The 25,384-nt window shown below is 38.7% G+C and overlaps 1 protein-coding gene across 2 annotated transcripts; it reads right to left on the bottom strand.

Annotated features, from left to right (window-relative positions):
• Positions 1–1,106: 1,106 nt before the first annotated feature.
• On the bottom strand, positions 1,107–25,054 carry LOC103143021 (oxysterol-binding protein-related protein 1). 2 transcript variants are annotated; one of them, XM_007559382.2, is made up of 27 exons: positions 24,698–25,054; positions 24,516–24,601; positions 24,358–24,432; positions 24,138–24,249; positions 23,928–24,013; positions 23,375–23,519; positions 23,182–23,249; positions 22,109–22,153; positions 21,038–21,111; positions 20,861–20,924; positions 20,625–20,726; positions 20,396–20,521; positions 20,111–20,189; positions 18,928–19,034; positions 11,739–11,907; positions 10,401–10,593; positions 8,669–8,744; positions 6,001–6,135; positions 5,769–5,866; positions 5,511–5,693; positions 5,323–5,430; positions 4,949–5,038; positions 4,639–4,765; positions 2,976–3,098; positions 2,771–2,894; positions 2,585–2,675; positions 1,107–1,927 (listed from the first exon to the last, which is right to left on the bottom strand). In XM_007559382.2, exons 1-27 carry the CDS (start codon positions 24,816–24,818, stop codon positions 1,825–1,827), a joined length of 2,910 nt encoding a protein of 969 aa, XP_007559444.1. In that variant the 5' UTR covers positions 24,819–25,054; the 3' UTR covers positions 1,107–1,824. The 2 variants fall into 2 exon arrangements, with proteins under 2 accessions (XP_007559444.1, XP_007559446.1); XM_007559384.2 differs by lacking the exons at positions 18,928–19,034; positions 20,111–20,189; positions 20,396–20,521; ... (9 more) ...; positions 24,516–24,601; positions 24,698–25,054 and adding an exon at positions 17,055–17,176.
• Between the last annotated feature and the right edge of the window lie 330 nt (positions 25,055–25,384).

Below are 25,384 nucleotides of genomic sequence, written 5' to 3'. Positions count from 1 at the left end.
ATACAAGCTCTGACGAAATGCCTACAAAAAAACTAATGTATCATGATTGCAAACCCGAAAGTAACTGAGATTTTAGAAACAAAGTATTAACTTGGATCCGTTTAGTTTTTCCTTCAAACAAGATTAAACGGCATAATTTTTAAAAAGGTACATTTGCTCGATTCTATCGTCATGTTTTTATGGAACCTCAGACAAAGGATTTGCATGACTTCATGACTTGGCTTCAGAGTAAATGCACAATTATGAGTTGACTTTATACGCTTTGGACCATCTACCAAAATGCAGTGGGAATTTCTATAAGTATTCTTTCCTCTGGTGTAATGAAAAAAAAAAAAAAAATATATATATACACACACTACAATTTACTTTCAGAAGTCAACTATTAAACAATCCACTTGGTCTTAAGTCTGAATATTTAGCTGTTTGAAAACATTTGTGAACACCTCAGATAGGCCAGGCAGGAAAGTTGAGATATGTAGAAGCTGCAGTAAACCATGAAAGCTTCTTAAGCTTTGAAGAACTCATGGATCCATCCTCTGATGATGGAAGGTGGAACAGCTGCCAGCTCACCCAGACATGGACAGGCCGGCCAAGGAGAGCATTCGTCTGCATCAGCAAGATGAGAGCAAATTGAAATCACCCTGAATAAACATCATCCCCGTTGTGAAACATTGCTGTAGCGGCTTGATGCTGCAGCAATGCTTATCTTTAGCCAAGACTGGGGAAGTGGTCAGAGCTGATGTGAATATGGATACAAGTAATAGACTTGACTGGGGAGGAAGTTCCCTTTTGTCGGTGGAATGGCTTAAAGCAAAGTGTCTGACAGAATATCCCAGTCAAAGATCTGATCGATATCCAACTGAGAATTTGTGGCAAGACTTGGAAAAGTGATGCTCACACATATCCTGTCCCGAGTCGAAGTATCCCCGCTAACTAAACTTTATTTAAAGGAATATCCTCAGCATTTTTCATATCAATACAGCAACATCTATTACAAGTGTATTAATCACAAGTGCAGGTTGTAGTCCTTGCTTTACTCTGTCAAAGGAACTCATTGCCACTGGGCCAGGTAGTGCATTAACCTTAATACATACTGTTACAACACATTTAGGATGTTTTATCATTTTTATTTTCCAAACCAAACTATCATCATATTAGTCATTCTCTTTCAGAATCTAACATTTTTTGCAAGCACACGTTTATCAGGATATATGTAGACACATTACAATTAAATATAGGTACTTTTTCTCATAAGCAGAGGGCAAAATATTCTATCACATTCATGTAAACACCAGATATCTGCACCACTCACTGTATCATGTGGAGAAAAGGGCAAATCTATCTCAGTTATCTACTGTTAAAACTCTGCACTGCATAATAATATGCATGAAGAAGTGTCAATCCGTGCCAAAGCCGTGTTTAGGGAAAATGAGCTCAGGCTAAGCTGCTTGAAGGGCTGTTCGCGCCTCAGTGCACTGACACCGATGAGTAAAATGTTCTCCTGACTGACTAGAAATAATGAACACGCTTGAGTTAAGCTAAGGTTTCTGTTTAAACACGCCACATACCTAACGCGACAGTTCTAAAACACGTTCTAGTCGTTCCATTACATGCTATTACCTTTACATCAGTGGTTAAGAGCCACAATAAATAAAGAGTTTTTGTGCTTTATTGTTCACATATGTCTTCCTTTTACCTCCCAAACCGAATCTCCCTTTCTATACAGACTCCATTGTTGAGCTCGTAATGCATCACCAGAGCAGCACCAGACGTCCAAAGGTAGTAAAATGGAAATCCATAAGTGTATCTGAGGATGTTTTACATTTAGTAAATGTCAGGCAACTGAGTGTAATTCCTGTCCCAGTAGCCTTTTGTGTAGAGCCAGTCCTGAGCTTTGTTGTGTGGGTTGGGTCCTTGCTGAAACCACCTGGATGATGATAACAACAGATTATAATTCAATATGCAATATGCTTTGAGTTGGGGGGAGGGAATAATAATAATAATAAAAAAAATTCTCAACTTTGCACAAACACAGAAAAAAATGGTAGATAAGAAATTCAGAGTTGGATGTAATTTATGTAAATACAGTTCAATATCAAAAAAAAAAATTGAAAATCATTGAAAAGTTAATTCCTTCAGTAATTCACTTTAAAATTGTGATGCAAATTTATTAGACTTATTGCACTGATAATGATAGAGCGCCGAATCTATAATCCACAAGTGTGAAAGGAATCTACCTTTACCATTTAAAATGAGTTACTGAAATACATTTTTATTCCAATGTCAGATGCACCCGAGTGCAGCAGACATTTCCGTTTGAAAGCAAATATCACTGAAACACCAGACGCAGTCCAAATCTTATTCTGAAGAGGGCGCTGCAGAGTAACACTTTCACATCAGAGCAAACCATGCCCAGAGATTAAAGCAGATCTTTGAACCAAACCTTGGGCCAAGTGCAGAGCTCCTTCACATTATTGCAAATGGAAATAGATCGTTGATGACAACATGGGAGAGACGGTGAATTAAATCAGCTCCAAAATGGAAAGCGAGCAACACCAGACTGTAAATTGTATTTCCAACCAACCTTATTTTCCACTCCTCTGTGGATTTGGAGCGGTTTTTATGGGCTGTGCGCTGTTTCTCCTCAAGTCTCTTCTTCTCTGAGCTTGCCAGATCTAGAACACACGAATGCAGAAAACTCAGCGCCTCCAGAGATGCAATTAAATCGTCGCAGCAGCACAGAAAAGTCAGGTCGGGTCCGACACAGTACCTATATCTCCATTCTCCATGGCACGAATGTCAGGCCTTAAGCGGCTGTCGGTGGGAGGAAGGACCCCCTCCATGCTCTTGTCCAGCTCATTCAGTTGCATGGCAAATGTGGAGAATGCATAGAACTGCAACAGAGAGACGCCAGTTGGGCTCAAACATCTTGGTATTGTGTTTGTTTGAAAAAGTTCTTTCAGTCTATTCGGCACCTTGGCTGAGTTTTCCGGTCGAGGTGCAATCTTCCAGATGAGCTCGCTTCCGGGGATCACCTGGACCGTCTCAGCATCAGTTGGAGGCTTTTCTTCCGACTCCTCATCAACATTGCTCTGAGGCTGCGGAAGCAGACATGCAAACAGAGTCGGCCGAAGGTACAAGTGATGCATGCAGCCGCTTAGGGCGAGGAATCTAGAATTTACGCATGAAGGGTTGACATATGCACAAGTTGTACACAGACTGATGAAGACATTAAAAGTTTGAAAGTCAATGGTGTCCTAATTTATAGCTAAATGATACTTTCAGAGCCGGGAGAATCATTATTGCTCACCATAACTTCAGCAAATTAGCAAATAATGACCTTTTTCAGTGGTTCCTTGTTGAACGCATGATTAAACTGAAGTGTGCTCACTTAGCATGACTGCTGAAGGGCATATGCAAGTCAGAGAAATAATTCCCTTTTATTTACTTAAGTCACTTATTTAAACATAGAAGAACTTCCAAACAATTTAGCAATTTTTCTTTTTTTGCAATAATTTCACAGGGCAACTCTGTGATTAGAAAATGAACCATTTGTCTGGCACAAGGGATAAATAGAGAGAAAATGGTAAAATATTTAAGAGTTCAGGACATCTCGGATGTCACTTTATCTTTAATCAGGTAAAACAGGCCTGAGTGACACTTCAGCAGGAAGACCTGACTCTTTATTCCTCTTAAATTCTATACATTTACTACAGTGGTAAAGGTTTGTCAGCACCTAAAAAAATACTAGGGCAAAAAAGGATAACTATGAAAATTAAATGGTAGAAAAAGGATAAAAAAAACAAGATCTCTTAATCCCAAGTGCTATTAATTTAATAAAGAATATGAAATAACCGATGTGATTTTTAAGCAAACTACAATCTGTGAAATAGTTAGTTTTAACTTATTGTTTGTTGAATACTTAGCCGATTAAACTGGATGAATTTAAAAATGGTGAAGCACTGAGAAAGTTGCAGAGAGATCGGGGTGCTGGAGTGACCACAGGAGGTGGGCCCTCCATTAAATCCTGGCTTTGCAATCATGGGCATTTAATGCATTCACTGCGGTCATCGAAAAACATTACGGTCAGATAATCGCATGCTGCTCGAAACAGATAAATTTCTCTCAACATCATTAAATAACAAACAGTGAAGGCAACCCAAATCATCACCTGCATATAGCTGGTGATCGTGTACATCACTTTCAATGGCAGATTGCTAGAGAGCAGACAGTTTTATCTTAGCATCTTGCGTCAACAGTGTGCCTAGCAACAAGACACAAGGTCGCCAGGCTGCGGCGGAACCGTTTCTCCCAGATGTTTTCTACAAGCTCTTTAGTAGAAGCAGAAAGCAACTGCAGTGATAAGAAGGGACTTTAATTGAGCCAACAGAGATGTGTTTTAATGAAAGCTGTAAACATTTTTTTTTTCTCATTTTTCCTTGTGATTTGAATTCTGCAGCCATAGTGGAACCTCCTTGCTGTAAAATGAGATAGATTAAATGTACTGTATTTGGCCTACATAGACAATACTTACAAAATAAACCCACGAACCATCTTTTGCATCTTCCCTCACGCATACCAAAAACCTTTCAACCAATTAGGGGATGCATTTGAGATGGGGGGGGGGGGACCTCTTACCTCTTTGTTGCCCTTTTTTTCCTCCGAGTTTTTTTTGTCCATCTTTTTGTGGGCGTCAAAATTTGCGGGGTCGACTGTGTAGAGACACTCAGTCCATTTGCCATATATCGCACAGAGTTTCTTTTTACTGTAAACATAAAAACAACAGACGTCATTAAACCACAGCTTCTGCTGCCCTCTGTTATCTAAGAGCAGAGCTGCTGAACGATTACCGTTCTGACAAGGATGAGTATAGTCAAAAATACTGTGCACCATACACCATTTTGTCATCCTGCAATATGGTATTTATTCATATTTAATGAATTAAGACCTTTTGTCTTGAATGTATCCTTCGACTTTATGAAGCTCTTTTCCAAAGAGGCCGCAGGGTTTGAATGTCATGCTGCACCTCTCTCCAGTTCTGAAACAGAACAACGGCCTGTTTACGGATTCTCTTTCATTTTTCTCACTCTGCAAGAGTTCATTCAACATTCATCATCTCGCTCACACACGGCTCTGTTCTAATGACAGCCGTCCCAGTTTTTCTCCCATGATCAGTCAGACAGATTTAAAAGTAGATTGACATGCAGAGCACAGAGGAAAATGGAGGAAGAAAACACAAAATCCTGCATGCAAATGAATCAGGAAAGTGACTTTGCAAAGAGATGCATGAGGAACACTGGAAAGACGGAGGGATTTCCTTACTTGTGATTGATCACTTCCACGTTCCCGTACTGCTCAATCCAAAGCTGACCAACAATGATGTTGTGGACACAACAGGTGGGGTTTGTCCAGGTGTAGGATTCATTGTACCTGCAGAGATTAAACATCAGAGAGTGAGGACAAAGTTAACACAAAGATATTAAACTATTATGGAGGCGGACTGAACTCACTTGGGCAGCTCTAGAGTTATGGTTCCTTTGGGTTCTGCTTCTATGCTCTTCCCCCAGAACTTCAGCTTGGGATATATCGAACCGTGAAAGAGAAAATCCTCCCTGAGGCCCTCAGCGTGAAAGGCACTGATCGGGGGGTGATGGCTCACTTGTTCGGACATCCACCTGAAGCCCAGATCCTCTCTAGCGAAGAGCAAGAGAATAATAGAAGTAACAGCAACTCAACCAACAACAAAACCATTCGTTCATCGGTCATACCTGATCAGCTCATACGTCTCCCCCAGCAGCGGGTTGAAGGGCTTCCCTGTCCGCTCCCACTGTGATGCTACAGCCGACACAGCAAAAGCTGCAACACACTGCAGGACAGCTTTTCATGAGAAACGAATGAGTCAACTATTTGATGGTGACAGTAAAGTGCACATTAAAGTAAATGTTCAGGATCTTCTTAAAGTTAACATTTATATTTAAACAAACGGGGTGCTTAGATTACCTTCATCCTCTCTACTGAGTCTGTAGCAGCATTAGCTTGGTGGATGAGGTAGGTGTGCTCCATGTATTCTGTGATCCGCTGGAGGAAGCTCAAAGGCTCGTTAAAGATCACAGGCATGGCGATCTTTGACAACTCCTAGCAGAAGAGAGTTTGAGGAGATTAAAAGGCATTGAAGGAATAGCAACATGACAGTGCTTTACAACTTTAAGGCAGTGGTTTTCAAACATTAAAATTTACTTTTCCGAGCACCAACACAGAAAAAGATACCGATGTCCTCCCAATCAATTTTTTGGTGTAAAATTATTCAAATTCCAAGTCAACAGCTGTGGTTAAAACAAGTGAATTTGAATTTCTGGACAATCTTTTTCACATGTAGGTGCCTGTCTGAGGCTTGTGGTTTGTATGCATTTTGGATGCATAAACTTCAGAAATGTAAATCGCTATTAGAAAAAAAGAAAAGGTGGTTTGAGTTTGAGTTTTATGCCATTCTCAAATTAAATCTGCAACTTCCATGCAGCAAAAATAGCCATGGGTACGTCTCAGTTCACTTTCCTCCTTTTCATTTTCTTGAGGTTTTCCAACTTTTATTTTGAGATGTATCTGAAGCAAAGCCTTTTGACTGTTTAGGTTTATTGGCTCCTTCTTTCCAGAACGACAGATTTACAAAGTTGCTTTAAATTCTCATGCTTTTATCTATCATTAGAAAAGACTTCTACATTTTAGCCCCACCATCCTTAATCCCCGAGTTGTTCTGATCCACCTCACTCCATGTGCTCCAGTCTGATTGGGGAAAAGATATCACTCCATCTAAACATGATCGCTTCAGTCTGACAGTTCTCAGCCGCGAGGCAGTAAAAGGAAAAATGAGCAGAATCTGAATCAGCTTTCTAAATACTTCAAACCATGTTGCATATATCTGTAGCTCACCTTACATCAGGTAAGATGTGGTAAAAACTTTTCCTGAATTTTCAGGTGTTGATTTGTGATTGATCTGCCGCAGTGACATGTGAGCAAAGGCAGATGACGTCTGTTGCTCCCTGCCACATCTAGCGTCAATGTCCCAGAAACCATTTTTGAATGAAATCTAGTTCTATTCAGCATTTACCAGGCACATTAAAAGATATGTAAATAACTTTCCAATCAGCTAGATATTTTAGAACACATCTACCATATAATCAGACACCCACTTACAAGTACCACTGGTGGTACAACAGATTGATTGTCTTAATTTTACACACAAGCTAATAAGAGGAACTCGAATTCGATCCGTTTCGATATGTGAGGAGTCGGAAAGATTTATCCCATTTTCTCCGATTGGCCCACAAACAAAGCTAAATTGAAGAGATTTAGCAGATGTGATATGAAAAGGCTTGTAAAAATAACAAACTCCCTCCTTGAGTTTATGTTATGCCTTCACTAAGTACATTCATGGAAGGACATAAGATTTACTTTTATGGCTGCAGTGCAACTTGTGTACTTCTTACCAAGTGTTAAAAAAAAAAAAAACAAGAAAAAAAAATGCCACTTGGAGAATAAAATGTGTGAATATAGAAAACAGTTTAATTAGTGGTAGATAATGGGTAGTTTGTATGACTGCAAATCACCGTTGAGCAGAGCTCCAGGTCCGTGTCTGGAAACAAACACACTCAGCTCACAGTGAAACACTAATGAGTTTATTTGAACCACTCTGGCAGATTCTCAACTTTAGGAATTACATTAGTAGGACTATTTTTTTATGTGTTATTTCTGTATCAATTAATCAGTGAAGACAGAGCATGATACTTTCTTATTCATAAGAGCAGTTTCAATAAAGAAAAAGAACTATGGCCAAAAGATACATGGAACAAAATCACACGTTTGAAAAAGCAAGGCGTTCACAAAGCAGACTGAAGGCCCATTGGTAGAGAGTGAAGTGATGCGAGTAGATGTGACACTACTGCCAATAATGGTGGAAAAAATACTTGATACAATGTTACACTCATTAGTTTGTTTTCTTTTTCTTCAGTACATTTTTTTTTTTTGCTCTGATACAGAACAAAACACGTCCACCTGCATTAACTTCTTTGCTGGTGGGGCCTAATTTATGCTGCTGAATTGAACTCACGTACCACAGAAAATCTTATGGTGGGCTGCAATGGCTAACAGGTTGCATTTTGGACATCCCGCCCTAATTGTCTATGTGATGAAATTAAGTGGTCACAGATGCATTAAATAAATACCTGTAAGAAATATAATCTGAATTTACAGTAAAACAACTTAAATTGTGGGTCTTTCAGCAGCAAATAAACTCAAGTCACCACCAAAGATGAGAGCAAAGAAAAAGAAAAATCAATGCTAAATGGACTGCACCTATATAGTGCTTTTCCAGTCATACTGCTAAAAGCACTTCACAGTAGAGCCACATTCACACTCACAAAATTGCATTTATACACCGACATGCAGAACGGTAGGCAATTTGGGGTCAAATATCTTCGAAATGCGAGGAAGCTGAAATCGAACCTACAATTTTTCATTTACAAGACAAACTGCTCTGCTGAGCCACAGTCACCCACATAGTCACTTTTCAACACCTACTTTCAAACCAATATAATGCTGCATTAATGAGCTCTAAATAGGTTAAAGCACACAGAGTAAAAGACTGACTAAAGCCGTTTTTTCTCCAGCTCACCATGCCGATGCATTTTTTCAGAATGCTCCAGACGCTCACATCATTCCTGGAGAACATTGGAGCAGGCAGAGATGTTCTGTGGAAAGCAAGTAGAAATCAAAGGAATAAGAGAATGATAGGTACTTGAATCTAGACGGCACATTACTTCAAACTACATCAATCCATTTATTTTCCTTCTCCACTGTAGCAGCAGCTGAGTGAAACGCACCCAGATCCTCGTATTGTTTTGGCAGCTGCAGATGTGCAACTGTTCTGGTTAGAAGCCAGCAATGCAAACAGCGCGCTGCACTATAAATTGAGCCGCCATTTTGGGGGAAACGGGTTATACGACACCAGGCCTCATGCAGAACCCCAGAACAGATGTTCAGCTGCGAGTGGCTGTGTGCAGAGTTTTCAATACTGGCTCTGAACCCTTTTTTAATTAATCTGCCCGAATGCTAAGCCATTTATTACCATTATTCATAAACTTATACTTTTCTGCTTGAATAGCTTCGCTGACGTCTGTAGCATGGACTGTTTTACAGGTAGGCTGACTGGAGGCAGATGGTGTCCTTGTTCAGAAATGAGTGCTGGAGCAGCTAAGCACATAGAAAGCCTTTGCTTCAGCTAAATAAACAGAGATGCAGGGAGCGAGGAGGGGCTTCGCTCCATCTGTACAATGAAAGGAGCAGTGAAGCATACTGGATATACTTCTGGCCTAGTTTTTGTTCCAGTTCCCTTGACTCCAAGAAGTACTTAAGCATGGTGGGTTTCTTTTCATTATGATAATAGCAGGACTTTCATGCTTCAAAAATAGAGCACATCTTTATAAAGCTGTACTTCTATGTTTGCGGGATTAGTAGCTGGTTCAGATTAAAAATAATTTTTAAAGATTTAAGATTTTTTTTAATTTCATTAATTTCTGATTAACATTTAATTATTTATTCAGCATTATTAGGCGCTTGTCTGTTTAGAGCAGAATTCTCACAAATTCATTGAGGAAACAAGACGTTTGAAAGGAAGGATGTTCCACAACCCTCTTACAGCTGATCAAGTTTGGGATTGGATCAATAATCATAAGACTGAGTCTTTGGTCATTTTTGGAACCATTTGAACAACATATCTAGTTATAATAAAGATGGGAACAGAGCAAACAGCCAAGCAGGACACGTCTCTCTGAATGAGTAAGTTTAAATAAACAGAAACTTGATATATCTTTAATACACACAGCTAAGCATACATTCAGAAAGGCAACTACCTGATCCTTTGAGCTTTTTCTCAACCATCACAAGCTGAATTATTTAGAGATCGGCTGTTGAATGAGCAAAGAGGCACTAAAACAAAACCAGGATCTGAGGGGAATTTAACGTTTTGATAAACACCAATGAAATTATTGTTCACTTGGAAAGTCAGTGCTCAGGAAAAAAACAACAACAAAAAAAAGTTACTGACTATTCTCTGTGGATCAGTTCAAGTCAAGGAAAAAAAACAAAAACAAAACAACAAAAAACACACCTGACTGCAAAAACAGACCTGAGTGGAAAGGCGGCATCTCATTACGCCAACCCTAACGACTGGCATTACACTCTTGCAGAGTCAGGTCATCTGCATTCTAACAGTAGAAAGATACTCTTTACAATGTATTGAAATTTGCTCTAAATAAACATCTGGAAACAAAACTCTGGGACGTGACAATCTACAGAAGATTTAAACCAATAAACGAGCGCGACATCCAAACCGGAGCGCGTCCTACCTGTGCTTCCTCACTCCATTGTGCTGGGCAGCTTTGTTGCCATCGTTACCCTCCCCTGACATGCCGGCAGCCCCCCTGTGTGCACCGGGATGATGGAGGCTGTTTTGTAGAGGGGTGTGACTGCCCTCGTCCTCTTCCCAGGAGTAGCTGGCCACAGACAGAAAGCCGCTCACAGAACACTCCGACTCAGACTCTGTTGGGATGAGGAGAGTGAAGGGAATGAGTAGAGAGAAGGGCGGGAAGCAGGCGGCAGCTCAAACCAAACATTTGCAAAGACAGGTTCTATTAGTCGGCTCAGTCATGCTCCCGCTCTGGGCTGATTAAACAGCATACGCTCCAAAAACAAAAAGGGCTGGAGCCCGAGCTTCTCTCCTCCCTCCCAGCTGCCAGCCAAACCCCACCTGAGGATTGTGTTCCAATAGGAGGACACAGGGAGGCTTCATTTCCCCTTACTTTGTTTAGTCTCCAACTACTGGATGCTTCTCCTCCCTTGCACAGCATTGCCAGTGGTTTCATGCACACAAAGGATAGAAGATCGCCTAAGCATTCATAAGCAAGAGGAATATTGTTTATCTAAGTTAAGTATATCCCTGAACTATTATGATTAATATACAGTTATTGAACATGGGTTTTAAAGGAATATGTAAAAAGCAGACCAATTAAAATGAAAGCTTTGATACACACTAGGCTGTTCAAATATGAGATTCTGATGGTGTATTTACCTTCCAAGACACACCACAGTCAACATGAAGACAGGAAATGCTACTGTAGCAGTTACCACAATACCACTCCGTGGAAGCACTGGTGCAGGAAAACGACTACATTTTAATTTTCTTCTATGCATAAAAGCATAGCGGTGGAAACATCATGCTATGGTGATAAAGTTCATATCCACACTCATTGTGCTGGTGAAGTATTTTAGTGAAGAATGACACAAGAAGATGAAATTCAGAAAAAAAACATATTCAATGATGTTAACTTATGAAAGAACTGCACAATGTTAGAAAAGTGTCACATTGGGAAAATATTTTTTAAATACTACGATAATATTATGACTGACCCACGTTTTTTTCCCACTACTCTCTCTGTTCTATCATCACAATGTCCCCATCAATCACCCTCACCTTAAAATTAATTAAGGTAAACTGCAAAATGTAAAAAAATAAATAAAATAAAATAACAAAAAAGACAACGGCTGAAACTATGTGCATCAAATTTATGCTAGCACAATTTCAATTTCCCAGACAATATTATGATCAATTCATTATCAGTTTATAACATGGTTATAAGTAAAATCATTGTTTCCCCAATCAAAAGCCTGTGTCAGAGGTTGCTGACCTGAGATGGCGTCATAGAAGTCATCTTCAGTGAGGGTACAAAGTGCAGACGACCTCCTGCTCCTGCTTAAGGACTGCTTGAGTTCGTAGTGCTCAGTTGCCAAAGTCTGCAGGGCTTCTGTCAGAGCTTTGTTCTTCACCTCTTCTTGCTCCACCTTCAGGCTCCACACCTGTAAACACCAGACCACCAGAGAGATAAAGGCCAAGAAACCAGCAGGGAGAACTAAAAGTATCTGATCCACTGACATTAATCCAGCGCTTAAGCGCAGTCATTCGACGGGAACCAAAACACAGCACGTGAATTTCTAATTGGTTTTTGATTAAGTCAACATTTGTCGTTTTTGCTTCAGTCTTTTGTATCATTTGTGCACGTCAGCTGGCAAGTTTATTGCTTTAAACATGTAGATAGGTGGAGTGTATGTTTCCTGCTGGAAATATACACCCAGTTTCAGAAAGCTTTGTAGGCCAGGATCAAGTGTCCTTTCAGAGCAACCTGAGCCGAGTCCCTTTGGGACACGCAAGATCAGTATTTCCTGTTGTCTGCTGCTGATATGCATCCTCTGCTAATCAAAGCAGAGACAGACCAAGAGAGAAAAAAAAGAAATAAAAAAGAAAGAAAGAAAAAGCACACCATTAACATTTAAGTATAATGTGTTATCCACTACAAATAATGGTAATTAAAAAAAAAAAATCTTCCATTTACCTAATGCATGGATAAAGTAGAATGGAGCACTTTCCATTCCTAAGTAACCTTCAGCAAGACAGATGAGTCAGAGAAAGAGGAGCTCGAAAATCAAACAGTAAATCAGGGACTGCAAACTACGGCCAGAATGTTCGATTAAAATTAAAAATGTTCAGCCTCATCACTTATACTACTGGGACTATTGATTAGCCTCTGAAGAAAACTGCCACTTAGAGACCATTTGTCTAGCCATTTCTTGAATACTGAGCAATCACAGACAACAAATAGTGACTTTTTTCTTTTTTTAGCAATTTTAGACTATAGATTTGTTCAAAACGCACCTTAGAAAATGCTGAGCATAATCAATAATTACTTGAGGATAAAATGTTTTCCATTGTGGTATACACAGACAGCCTTGCAATGCTGCTGCTTTGCTTCTTTTAGACAGTGGAAGAAGCTGATTCACACAAGCTTCCACAGCTGTGTGGTGCAAACACTTTAGATTTAACACCAACACCTACAGCCATCACTTTCTTTCCTGCTTTAGGCTGCATCAGAAGCTTCAGAATGGTCGTTCTGTTTGATAAAAGCTTTAAAATGTATGTCTGGGAAGCAGAATCAAACGTCTTTGCTTTTCAACCTCGACCTCAGCACCTTTCAAGATGAGCCAGTAGACTTTTGGAAGATTTAATGACGGACAGATACATGGATGGATTGAAGAATGGAATGACAAACAGGAAGATGAATAGATGTAAGAATATACGGATGAGCACTCGGATTACTCACTGGATGAATGGAAGGATTAAAAAAAAAAAGGATGGATCACAGATGGACTGACAGGTTGACGGAAGGATAGATGGAAGAATGTATTGATTATTGGGTGAATAGATCAAAGGACAGCTGAGTGGGTGAAAAGACGCATAGTCAACACTTGCATGGATTGACAGATGAACAAAATGAAGACTGATGGGTTAATTGGTACATAGATTGAAGAAATTGATCCATGGACTGCTGGCTGAATGAGTGGACAGATATAAACTTGAAGGATTGATGAAGGAATGGATGGATAGAAGGACTTGAAGACAAATGAAAAGGGTGGATCAAAGAATGTGCAGATTGAAGAATAGAAAACGGTTGGGAAAAATGGGCAAAGAAACAAGCGGTCTAATCGAAGATTAAATGCACATCGATCAAAAAACAGATGTTGGGTGGAAGAATAAATGAATAAAATAGATGGAGTGATTACAGAATGGATGGACAGATGAATATTTTACACAACTGAATGGAAAAAATTAATACTGGAAATACCAATATTTTTTCCCCATACTTCTTCTACCACACTTTTTCAGACATAAAACACAAATTCCACCCTTGAAAACTTTCAGGCTGTGTGAAAAACCTGACCACCAAAGACGAGGAAAAAAAACACAAAAAAAAACACGTGAACAAATAATAGCCATTTTTCACAGCCTTTTTCCAGAAGTGGGATGAGATGATGTAAATCATCTCTCAGTGTAGGAGCCGGTGTTAACACTGCTTGTCCCAGGCACTTGGCACAAGAGCCCATCCACTGTTGTGCAACCATCTCAGCCAGCTCCTGTATTCTCCCTCCATCCCCTCGCCTGGGCACAAACTGTGCTATTTTAAGCCTGGCTGAGACTCCGTGCCGTCGCTGGAGCCTGAGAGGGATGCTGCTCCCTGGCCAAACACCGTGAGGGGAAGAAATCTTATTTTGCTCTTTGCTGAAGGGAAAGCAGATCTCTAAAGCAATGCTATTTTATATCAACAGTACAGCCTACCGATCATAAATCTATGGTGTCACATAACCAATAACTGAGTCCATTGCATACCTCAGCAGACAAATTTATTAGCTTTTTATGAGGATATAAATTTGTATAACACATCGGCATCCAAACTGACCAGGTTTTATACTTTTGTTTTGTTTTTTTTACAATGAAGGCATGACTACTGGGGAACCCAGTAAAGTCTTCTTGCTCAGGATTACAGACTCCTAAGCGAGTAATGCAGTCAAGTTAGTGAAGTAAACGCCTGTCGGTTATTATTGTAATGTTTAGAGATGGTCTGATCAGTCACCTAAAATCTGAAAATGACAATTTAAGAACTCCCATCATTTTTCCTTCCACAAATTAAACAGACAACAGTATGTCCGTTGATGTACTTTTGAAGTCACGGACATGTGTTTTGTTACATGGATTGGGAAAATCCGTTTCCTCTTTTGTGCAAAATGGATGCATATCAAGATTAGTATTTTTCAGCTGAAAGTCATCAAAACAGTGAGATTTCCTAAATTTCTTTGCGCTTCTATTTGCAATACAATTCTCCATTTATGTGTTGAAGAAAAACACTGAAGAAAAATGTTCACAAACAGAGACACTGGTTTAATAAGGCACCAAATTGTCAGGAGGCCCAATAAATGGTTTAAATTGGCAACGTTGACTTCCTTTCATATGTGCAGCATTTCTACTGGACACTGAGGTCGAGTCTGCTCACTGACCTCATCATTCCAAGTTTGAGGTCTAGCATCCGTGACAACAAAGAGATTTCATTTTCATCCACAGAAAAAACAAACAAAAAATCGGAATGGCTGAAAATCACAACCGGTTGGTCAAATTTAAAAGAAAACTAGAAATTAGTATTGCATAGAAAACCCTTGTTGGTGAATCTTTAATAAAGCCTAAACTTAAGCTTATAGCACAGTACCAGGACTTTTGAGCTGCACTCAACTTTCTCAAAAATTGAAAAAAAAAAAAAAAATTAAATCTCTGAAAGATACAGCGATACTATTCTTATACCTCTAAAGCAATTTATACCGACAAGTCAGCTTATCTGCATTGACGCTGTCAAACTATAAAACCTCAATGATTTTCTTTCCCTGACAGGTGTGGAAGCGTACTGCCAAATGAGCACTCGGAAAGCTTGGGCCTATAAATCAGTGAGGGCTGTCAAAACACACAGGAAAGTTTCTGGCTGGGACTTTTAAATATGTGGACCAGTTTGTATGAGACCGTAGCAAAAAGGTCTCCACTTTATTAGAGGTGCACAGATCAGATTTCTCATGAGGCAATAATGACCATCAGGTTGCTCTGCAGAGTAACACAACTTCGTTAAGAACTATAACATACACAATAGACAAAATGTGCTACAGATTGTTTGAAAAAAGTATTACTTTTAAATGTAATAGATGAAAGAATTTCAAGATTATTCCCCAGTGTATGCGTAAAACCATAATGTTCTCAGTGGGTACCTAAAGTGGATCAGATTTTCTGCTGTTGGTAGATGATGGAACAGAAATGGTGGTGTTATTGACGCATTTAAATCAATAGGTTAAAAAAAATCTTTTTTTTTTTTCCGTAGTTGACATGTAGACCAAGAAAGAATTTGTCGTTTCCAGTCGTATTGGGCCGACTGATGGATCATCTCTACCTTAAATGTCACATATTCACCAATGATCCAGACTAAAAACTGCATGTACTTGCACAGGAAAGCACACTACAGCAGCAGCAGCTGTTGAAATAGGTCACATCCACAATGCTGAGAGGCATTGCTGTAACTGCTGCGAAACCCTTTGAACTAAGTGCCGTCTCTCCACAATCTATTCATTCCCAGAAGTTGAAGAGCAACAGCACATGGTCAGTGCTGCCTCTCTGTATTGTGTTCAAAAACATGAAAGGTAGGTTAGTGATAAAATCCATCAGTGGTGTGACAATAAAAATTCCGGATTAGACCTAATGCTGCTTAATACCAGCAATCTCAGCAGTGGAGGAAATATAATCCGGTTATATTGTCATGTTAAATCTAATCCGGTTAGTGCCGTAGAGTAGTGGATGTTGCATGCTTGTTAAGACATATTCTTTTATGTCTTAATCAAAGATTTTCACAGCTGAGGAGACAGCAGGGAATGACTTAACCCCCTTATATTGATAATAGCTGATTATTTTTGTGAACCGTTTTGGCAGCCAGTTTCCACTAACTTGAGATGGTTTGATTCTGAATTGATTGTTATTCTATGTTTTCCGTAATTAATTTTTTTAAAGCAATTTTATACTTAAATCTTTTACATGCGTCTCCCATGAGATTGTGTCTGATTAATGCTCTTATATCATTATAAATTAATGCGATCATTTATTTTTTACCACCATCAGTAGAGAGCAAGGGCCATTTGATGGGGGGAAGAAATATTTTTTAAAACTTCAAACCAAAGAAGCATTTCAATAAGCAAAACGGAGCCTAAAAAGTCTCCAGTGCAATTTCAATCAAGCCAGCTTGGACTCTTACTTGAACTGAATGCATTACTTAATGACCTGATCTCATTAAAAAAGATGAAATGAGCAGACAAGCACAAAGCAGCACTTCTGAACCATCCAATTTATCATGCTGAATATGGATGATTAAATCCACAGAAATAACCTTCACATACTGATGAAAAGCCCTGGGCTGTGCCCACGCATCAGACCAAAGCTCAAGACTACAAAAAAATACATTAAAAAAAATCCACCCTAAACTTCAAACACCTCACGCCAAGTCTACAGGGACCAGCCCACAGTAAACACAGTTGCCAGCTGACAATCGAGAGCAAAGCTGAGAATGTTGCAGAAAAACAGCCGAGTCCTGTACCTGTGAAGATGATGGATGAGTGTGCCAACACTGCCTCTTCGCCCTCCTGCGCTCAGATGCTTTGGCATGTGCACGCTTGTCTGCGAGCGTTTTGTTTTCAAATGGTGAGACAGAAAACCCGCATCATGAGTTCCTTCACTCAGTGCAAGCACAGCCTTTCCTGCGAGCATGGGAGTGGAGGATCTAAGTCTGAGGGCTTCGCTGTGAGCGTGTCTGCGCTGATCAGTAAGCCGAGTGCAGACCTAAGCAGAAATGCGGATCTCTCTACAGACATGCCAGTGATTACCACATCGTTCACAGCGCTCCCCCCCCTCCCCCCGCTCCCTCAAGGACGGAGAGCAGGCACCGAGACAGGTGGACAGTGACGTGGATGCACACACACAAATTTCAAATCTGATTGGCGCGAGAGCGCCAACGTGAGGGAGGAGGGGTCTGAGGATGTTGCAATCATTCAGTATATCATCATCAGCCAATAAGGGAACAGGACATGGGGTGTGGAGATGAGAGTCAATGAAATGAAGATTCATAAAGGTTCATTGAGCCACAGCAATGATTCAATTTGGAAGTCACAATGGATTACAATAAAATGCTAATAACATTTTAAGGTGCTATGAGGATAGTGGATATGGGGAAAAAAGAAAAAAAGAAATCTATGTATACTAAAAATGGTTGAGCCTAAAATTATTTAACTCGACTGCAAATTAGGTTCACTAAGAAAATCTAAAATCTTTTAATTTTAACAAGAACAGTTTAAATAGTTTTAAAAAGTATTTAATGGATTTTTGTCCAAATTCAGCATTCGTTTATGCATGCAGTGACTTACTGCCGTCTCAAAATTGTTCAATCCACTGAACTGAATTTTTCACAAGAGCAGATATTTGCCAATCAGGCGTGGTCAGGCACACCTGGTGAAACTAAACATAACCTCGAACCTTGCATGACATACAGTGTCATGCAGAAAGTAAGGTTACATTAAATGTTAAAATATGGCCAAGTTGAAAGAAAAGTTCAAAATATGAGCAAAGAGGTACAAAAAGATAGTAAAGGCCCTAAATGTTTGTAAGGATAAAGCTGACAGCTTAATTCAAAATTGTAAAAAATAATGTTTGCTGCATCTAAATGTGACAGAAAGAGAGAGAAAGCCATCAACGGTTGTCACAAGATTCCTGAGGAGGCAGGTGGTGAAAAAAGAATTAAAAAACAAAGACATATACAAGAAGACATGCACGAAGACTTGGTGGCATTGAGTTTACAGTTTCCACAGTAAGAAACATGCTTGAATTTCATGGTGTGCACTATTACTACTGAACAAAACAGCACAAGAGAAGCAAGTTCCAACTTTTCTAACTATAAAAATAGGCAAAAGAAGTTTAACGATTCAGTTCTTTGTGGCGATACATCAATATTTTCAGGCCTTTGAACCAGCAGTTTCTCTTGAGGAGAATGGATGGAGCATATGATGAAAAGTACGCAATAACTACAGTTGAGCATGATATTGGTTTTGGGGCGCACTGGGCTGTTTTGGTTCTGCTTGCACTGGAAACCTGCAGCATTAAGAGGCCAAGATAGAAGAGGAAATTTGGGTTCATGGCTATGAATCACATTTGCAACAAGTCAACAAAATGGTGCTCAACTAACTAATAAAGACACTTAGCATAAAGGGTTTGACTAATTTTGAGTCTGCAGTCTTTAACAGTTGCTAATTTAGATAAACTGCTTATACTAGTAGTTATATTGAACTATTTAAAATGTATCTTGCTTGATTTTATTTGCTATGAACAGCTGCTAGATTATATATTTTACTAGCAGACCTGATTTGAGGGAAGGCAGAATCATTTTTGGTAATCGCTCTAAGATGATGAGTTATCTTTACCTCTTCTTGTTTTGACAGCAGCTCAAGGCACAGTTGAAGAACATCACAAGTTTTACTTGAAAGCTTGCTGGTCTCTTTGGCTTTAAGTAAAAGGTGTGCAGCCATACCTGAAGAAACAAAAACAAAAAACTATTAAATTTATGATGACATAGTTCTGAAATAATGATGCAATTTATCCTATTGTTTTTTAAGACGGTGCCCAAGTGAAACAAAGTGCACCAAGAGACCAATTTTTTTGGGGGGAAATATTCATTATTTTAGTAAAACCCAATGAAAATCTATCAGATTTTTTTTAGCTATTAATTGAAGAATTAAGAGTGAATTAATTGATGCTTATGAGGCAATTTAGTATTTTCTCCCTCACCCAGATGATGGATGGAAGGATGTATGGATAACATGTATAACCTAATCACAAAATCCAGTTTTCAAATTATATTACTTCTTTAATTAAGTGCAAAAAGCTATCTAAATTAATCTGACCATCTGTAAAGAAAATTAAAAAAAATATTGTGCCATCCTTGGTCGCAACATTTCAAGTGTTTAACTTATTGCATTAACATTACTGTGGAGGACTTTTGGTTTTTGATTTAGCCCTTTTGGAGGGTTTTAAGCATAAATGAACTTTTTAACGTCATGCTACAGTATTCAAAATAGATTGAAGTCCGCACTTTGATTAGTTCAAAATGTAACATTTCTGCCATCTCCTTGTAGACTTACTAGCATGTCTTCAAGCTCCTTTACTAATTGATGAATCGGTGAACTTAACTGAGGCAAGAGTCCTGAAGTGCTTTAGGTGTTGTCCTTGGCTGGTTCAGTTGTTGATGCGCTCCTGGAATATTTTTGGTCACCAAGTCAACAATTTCCTGACTGACTGATGCTAATGAGTTTTTTTCATCTGTTCTCAACTCTTTAGATCAGGGCATGATATGTTGCTTTTGGAGATCTTTTTTTTTTCTATTGAATGCTTCAATTCATCATATAAAAATTAATTATTTGGATAATTTATGTGATGTTAATCATTTTTGAGAATCTGAAAAAGTTTAGGAGCCCCCCCCAAAAAAGGAAAGCAACAATAAATCTGCAAGGGTGCTCATACTATGTCACCGTTCAGTAACGAAATTCCATTTCTTTTCCTTTTTAGGGAAGACGCTACATGCATTAGAAATTGTTATCTGCCTCTTACCAGAATGCTCCTCATTCTTCACCATGGATTCAAATATTGACACTTCACTCTCCAGTTTACGTTGGCAGGCCTTGGCCGACTGTGGAAGCACAGGACAAGGAACTGAATGAAGCAATGGAACCACTTGCAGCTCTCAACAAAAACAGGCTTGTTGTGAGCTCATGATTAAGGTTCACAGTCAAGAAGGAGGAACAAAAATAGGTGCATGCTCAACTCGAGGCACACTTTATATACAACCCACAATCAGAAAGCCCGCAGAATTTTTGTCCGACAGAGCTTACTTACCTGAACAGCTTGTGTCAAATTTCTCATCTCCACATTACCATCACTACCTGCATCCCAAACAATCTGGTCTTTATTGAAGTGACGAGCGCTGTAGGATGCATGCTCCTCCAAAGCATCCAGCCATCTCTGTGTAAGCAAATCCAAGTAGTTTGAAACGATTAGTCTGTTCATGGGGCTGTACTTGTAGAGGCAGCAGCACTGCAGCAATGTAAACAGTGTTTTATCTCACCTTCCTCGTTGCTATGGAGTCCATCTTTGAGGGCACCTTGAAATTATGCACAGTGTCATCGATGCACCTGAGCATGAAGAAGCAGTGATCCCATGGTTTCACCTTGAGTGACAAAACACAGAAAGAAGTCAAAAACAATGTTGCAAGTTGTGTGATCACAAGTGAAGCATGTTTTACATGAGAATGCTTGTACTGTCGTGATAGAGGACCACAAGAATCTAACCTCTGCTACTCACCATGCAATAAGCTTGTGAAAGAAATTTACATCCCTGTTGTCTGACTCCAGCCTGTGCATCGGCTCTACAAAACAGATAAGTGACAGTAAAGGACTAACAAATTGCAAATAATTCCCGCTTTACCTCCATTGTTAATACACCAGTTTATTATGCAAGCTTCAAAATAGGGTGTCTCACTGTGTGGGGTACCAGGAGATTTTTCCATTCTTAATTACCACCCAGTAAGATCGCCAACCAAGAAAACGTGAACTCTGTAAAAAATAAAACGGATAAGTCCAGCAGTGAATTGCAAGCAGGTATAAATCCAGTTAATTCACCCATCTGAGAAAAATAGAAAATACTTTTTAGATGTCTTTAACTAAAAATTAAGGACATCTAATCTAAGATATTTTTAATATATATATTTTTAAGAAAAAATATCTTAAACCCACCAACTAATGATCTAAAATGTACAATTTAACAACAAACATCTTGTGTAAAGAATTATTTAAAAGTCTTCTAAACTATCAAACTTTTTCTGGGAAGGTTTTTATTTTGTTTATGGAAAAAAAGGAAGCAATGCCTCTTGGGAATGCTAAATGATCTAACATCAGACTGAGAAAAAAAAAACAAAAAACTGGTGAATACTGCTCATAACCATCTGGTTTCAAATATAAATATGAGCAGATACAGTTAAACTAATATTTGTGAAAAAGCAAAAAGCAAATATAGATATAAAGAAAACTAAACACTATGTGATGAAATTAGATTAAGTCGCAATCATTACATCCATTCTTTGCTGTAAATTCGGTGTTAAAACTGTCCAGTTCACATAAAATCACACTTTATATCATTGTTTGGTATCTACTTTAGCTTCAGCTGAGGTTTTACAGAAAAAATTAGCAACAATAGATCATCCGCTTCAAATCAATTTTTGGGGATCCACATTTAAATTGGTCTTGAAAAAGGCATGCTTTGTTCTATACTTTCTGGGATTTTTAGCTTTTGTACTTTAAGCTGGCTATGATAAATCTTAAATGTGATCTAGCAGGCTGAATTGAATTGAACCTCTTCCTAAATGTGACCCGTGGACCTTTGGAGGGACATGTCAGTTAGGTTAGTAGCTGTTTTGACAACTTAAGGGGCTCCACTACAATATTAGGCAGCTGTTTTTACATTGTTTGTTGCAGCTGATTAGTGTATACCACCGAATGTCTGGATGTTGGACTAAATAAGAGCAGATGAGAATTCACTTTGACATCTGTGTACCTTCCAAAGAGGGCCCTCAACCTTCTGCATCTCACTGGTCACATCCTGAAAAACAAAATTCTCCAAATGGGTTACAAACAGTATTTTTTCAGACATATCTAGAGCATTTGACAGCTTCATGTGTAGTATTTTTCTTTTAGCACTATTACTAAAAGAACTTAGTCTACAAAACCTTATTTTTGAAGCTATGCCAGGTTGATCAGACATCCAGAGTACAGACCGCTGAGCTATTAAGTCTTTTCTGCATCGTCAGAGCCCAAGAGGATACAAACAGAAATAGAAAGGAAAATGCAGAAAATCTGTTGACTTCACATCCCCACCGATCATGAGAAAAAAAAATACTAAAGCATAGAATTAAATCTTTAGACAACTATAAAAGGCTACAAACTCAGCTTTTAAAGAAAAAAAAAAGTGCATAAAATGTTTCAGTTACTTTGCTGTATTTAGCACTTAATTATGCAGCAACAAGAGAGGTTAATAGGAAAGCCCCAATCTAATTATTTATCGGTCAATGAATCTTTATTAAAACGTAGAGCTGCAGCGCAACAGACCTGCACAAAAAACACTAAAGAATTCAGATGCTGTGAATTGTTTTGCATTTTATCAGGTTGCAACAAAAAACTTAAGTACAATTCATTGTGATAGACCAACATAAAAAAACAAGTCCCCAAGTCTTAAGTGGAAGAAAAAAAAAAACACATTACAGAAATAACATATTAGTTGCATTTATTGCTGCATGTCTTTTTGACTGCCTCTCTACCAGCAACAGGGGCAAAAGTGAAGTCATTGCAAGTTTTATCATTGATCTTCAAGTTTTACCACAGAATATCCGATTTAGTTCTGGGATTTTACTGGGCCATTTTACTGCATGCATATGCTTGCACTTTATGTTTAGGGTCATTGTATAGTTGAAAACTCTGCTTGCTACTCATATCATTTGTAGCCTCCAACAGGCTTTGCTCCAGAATCCACTGTGTTCAATACTATCTATATTTCTGTCAATCATCTTTCCTGTCTCTTCTGGTAAAAAAAAAAAAAGGCCTTCCTACAGGTTGAATATTGTTTTATCCTACCTTTTTTTGATACGCTGCAATCATCTGTTTGAGTTCATCAGTTTGAACCAGGTCCAGAGGGGTCTGATCTGAAAAAGACCAGCTATTTAAATAAATACAAATATAGTGACAAGATGTACTTTAAAAGAGTCAAAACAATGTTTAATACTTCCCCCCAAAAATTAAAAAAATTAAAACAAGATTAGTTGCATACTGTTAGTATTCCTGATATTCGAGCTGGCTCCAGACTTCAGCAGCTTTATAATGCAGTACTTCTGCCCTCTGTAGGCTGCACAGTGCAAAGGCGTGTTTCCAACTGAGTCCCTGCAGTGGATATCAGGAGCCTCCTTAGCACCGAGCTTGAAATAAGAAGACGAAAGTGAAAAACCGAAAACAAAATCTGACATTTATCTCTTAAGCAATTTCACCTTCAGGAAATTCATTAATAACCGAGATGTTTATTATTACATTTGAAATGTACAGCGACAGTGATGAGGTATGATTGAGCAAACCAAGAATAACCTGTAGGCATAATCTTGGTTTTAGCAACCCTGCTGATAGACATGCTACCAGTTAAAGCTCAGTACTAGAAAAACAACTGCATAAAATCTGAATAAATTCCTGTTTGAGGATCTCAGGAACAACTGAAAAAAAAGACACATATGAAACATGCGCTAAGTTCGAAAGAGGTCAATAATCTAAGGAAGAAAACACCCTCTCAACTAGCAATTTATCTTCAAAAGTTCCAAGAAAGGTCAGATGCTAACCAATTTAGACAGAGTGGAGAGATCCCCCTCTCTAGCAGCCTCCAGAAGCCTCTCCTCTTGTCGCCTCATCTCCCTCCTCTCTGCAGCTGCACAGACCAAACAGCACTTGAGAACAAAGACAGCTGAGCTTCTGTAATGAGAAGTCATCAGCCACTATATATATANTATATATATATATATATATATATATATATAATTGTGATTTCATACCCTCCAGCATGGTAATGATTTCATCATCATCTGTGACGTCTTTGGGGATTTTAGCTGTACCATTGATTATACTGGCACAGGCATTGTACCGGAGAAGCAGCAGAACAATTTCCTTCAGAATAATAATACAATAAAAAAAATATTATAAATAATAAAAAAAACATTCTCAGTGCCAATAGACACCGAGAATATTGTCAGTGGATAAGTAAGATATTCGTACCTTTCTTCCTGTGCATGCAGCTTTGTGTAGAGGGGTGTCACCAATGTCATCTTGCACATTTACATCCACCCCTGCCTGCAAATGCATCCATTGTGGTACATTTCTATGGCTAAGTGCATTCTATATAGAATACAGAGTACTCTATATTATAAAATTACCTTTAGTAACTCTTCCACAACATCCCTGTGGCCAGAGTTACAGGCCAGATGAAGAGCTGTCCATCCTAAGGTGCTTTCAGACTTGGCTGTAATGAAAATGAGGAAAACTGAGACTTTCCAAGGCACACCTTAAGTTATATTATAGCAGCTATTAAACTTCCCCACCCCTTTCACCCACTTACATCTGCAATTAATGTCAAACGAGTTGGCTTTGTCTCTCCTTGAATAGAGCAGCTTCTGGATGAGAGGGCAATTGCCCTCTTTAGCAAAAAGAAGAAATTGATCTTGGGTGTTTTCCTCCATCACCAGACTTCACAACAAAAGTTAACTCAAGATTCATGGACGCACTTCTGAGAATCAAAACAAGATAGACGATGTAGACAACTAAATCATTATTAAAAAAGAAAAGAAAATCTGTCTAAATGTGTATACGAATGCTAAGCAAGCTTTTACGACAAGAAGCTTCCTTTAGATGGAAAACTTTCCTGCCGAAATTAGATAGCGTCCATCAGCTGACAAACCTACGTCACGTGACCGCGCAGCTGTTAAAGTGGACTTGAGTCAGGGCGCTGCTACAGCGGCCGACACTGCGGGCTTGTAGGGTGGTTAGCCACCTTATCACAACCCAAAGAAGCGAATAAACTAAAAGCTACGCACAGCATCGTATCATTTTGACCTCTTACTTTTTAGGCTTATTTTGACCTATTTATTTAGGTCTTTTAAATTTATGTATAATTAAATTTAAGAATATTTTTTTTAAAAACTAATAATAATTTGTATACTTTCACATACAAATGTGAAAGTATTTTCAAGAGAAAACATAACTGATTACCGTTTAAAAAAAATTCCCTTTTCAAATATTGTTGATA

The sequence above is a fragment of the Poecilia formosa genome, unplaced genomic scaffold, assembly GCF_000485575.1.
Source record: "Poecilia formosa unplaced genomic scaffold, Poecilia_formosa-5.1.2 Scaffold104, whole genome shotgun sequence".
Taxonomy (NCBI): Eukaryota; Metazoa; Chordata; class Actinopteri; order Cyprinodontiformes; family Poeciliidae; genus Poecilia; species Poecilia formosa.
This window is presented reverse-complemented; position numbering and strand designations above follow the sequence as displayed.

Coding starts and splice junctions, on each gene's coding strand:
- LOC103143021 (XM_007559382.2), bottom strand. CDS start 24,818: ATGGAGGAAAACACCCAAGATCAATTTCTTCTTTTTGCTAAAGAGGGC. Junction 24,250..24,357: donor CTGCATGCACAGGAAGAAAG/GTACGAATATCT, acceptor ATTATTCTGAAG/GAAATTGTTCTGCTGCTTCT. Junction 20,925..21,037: donor ATCTCCTGGTACCCCACACA/GTGAGACACCCT, acceptor TCTGTTTTGTAG/AGCCGATGCACAGGCTGGAG.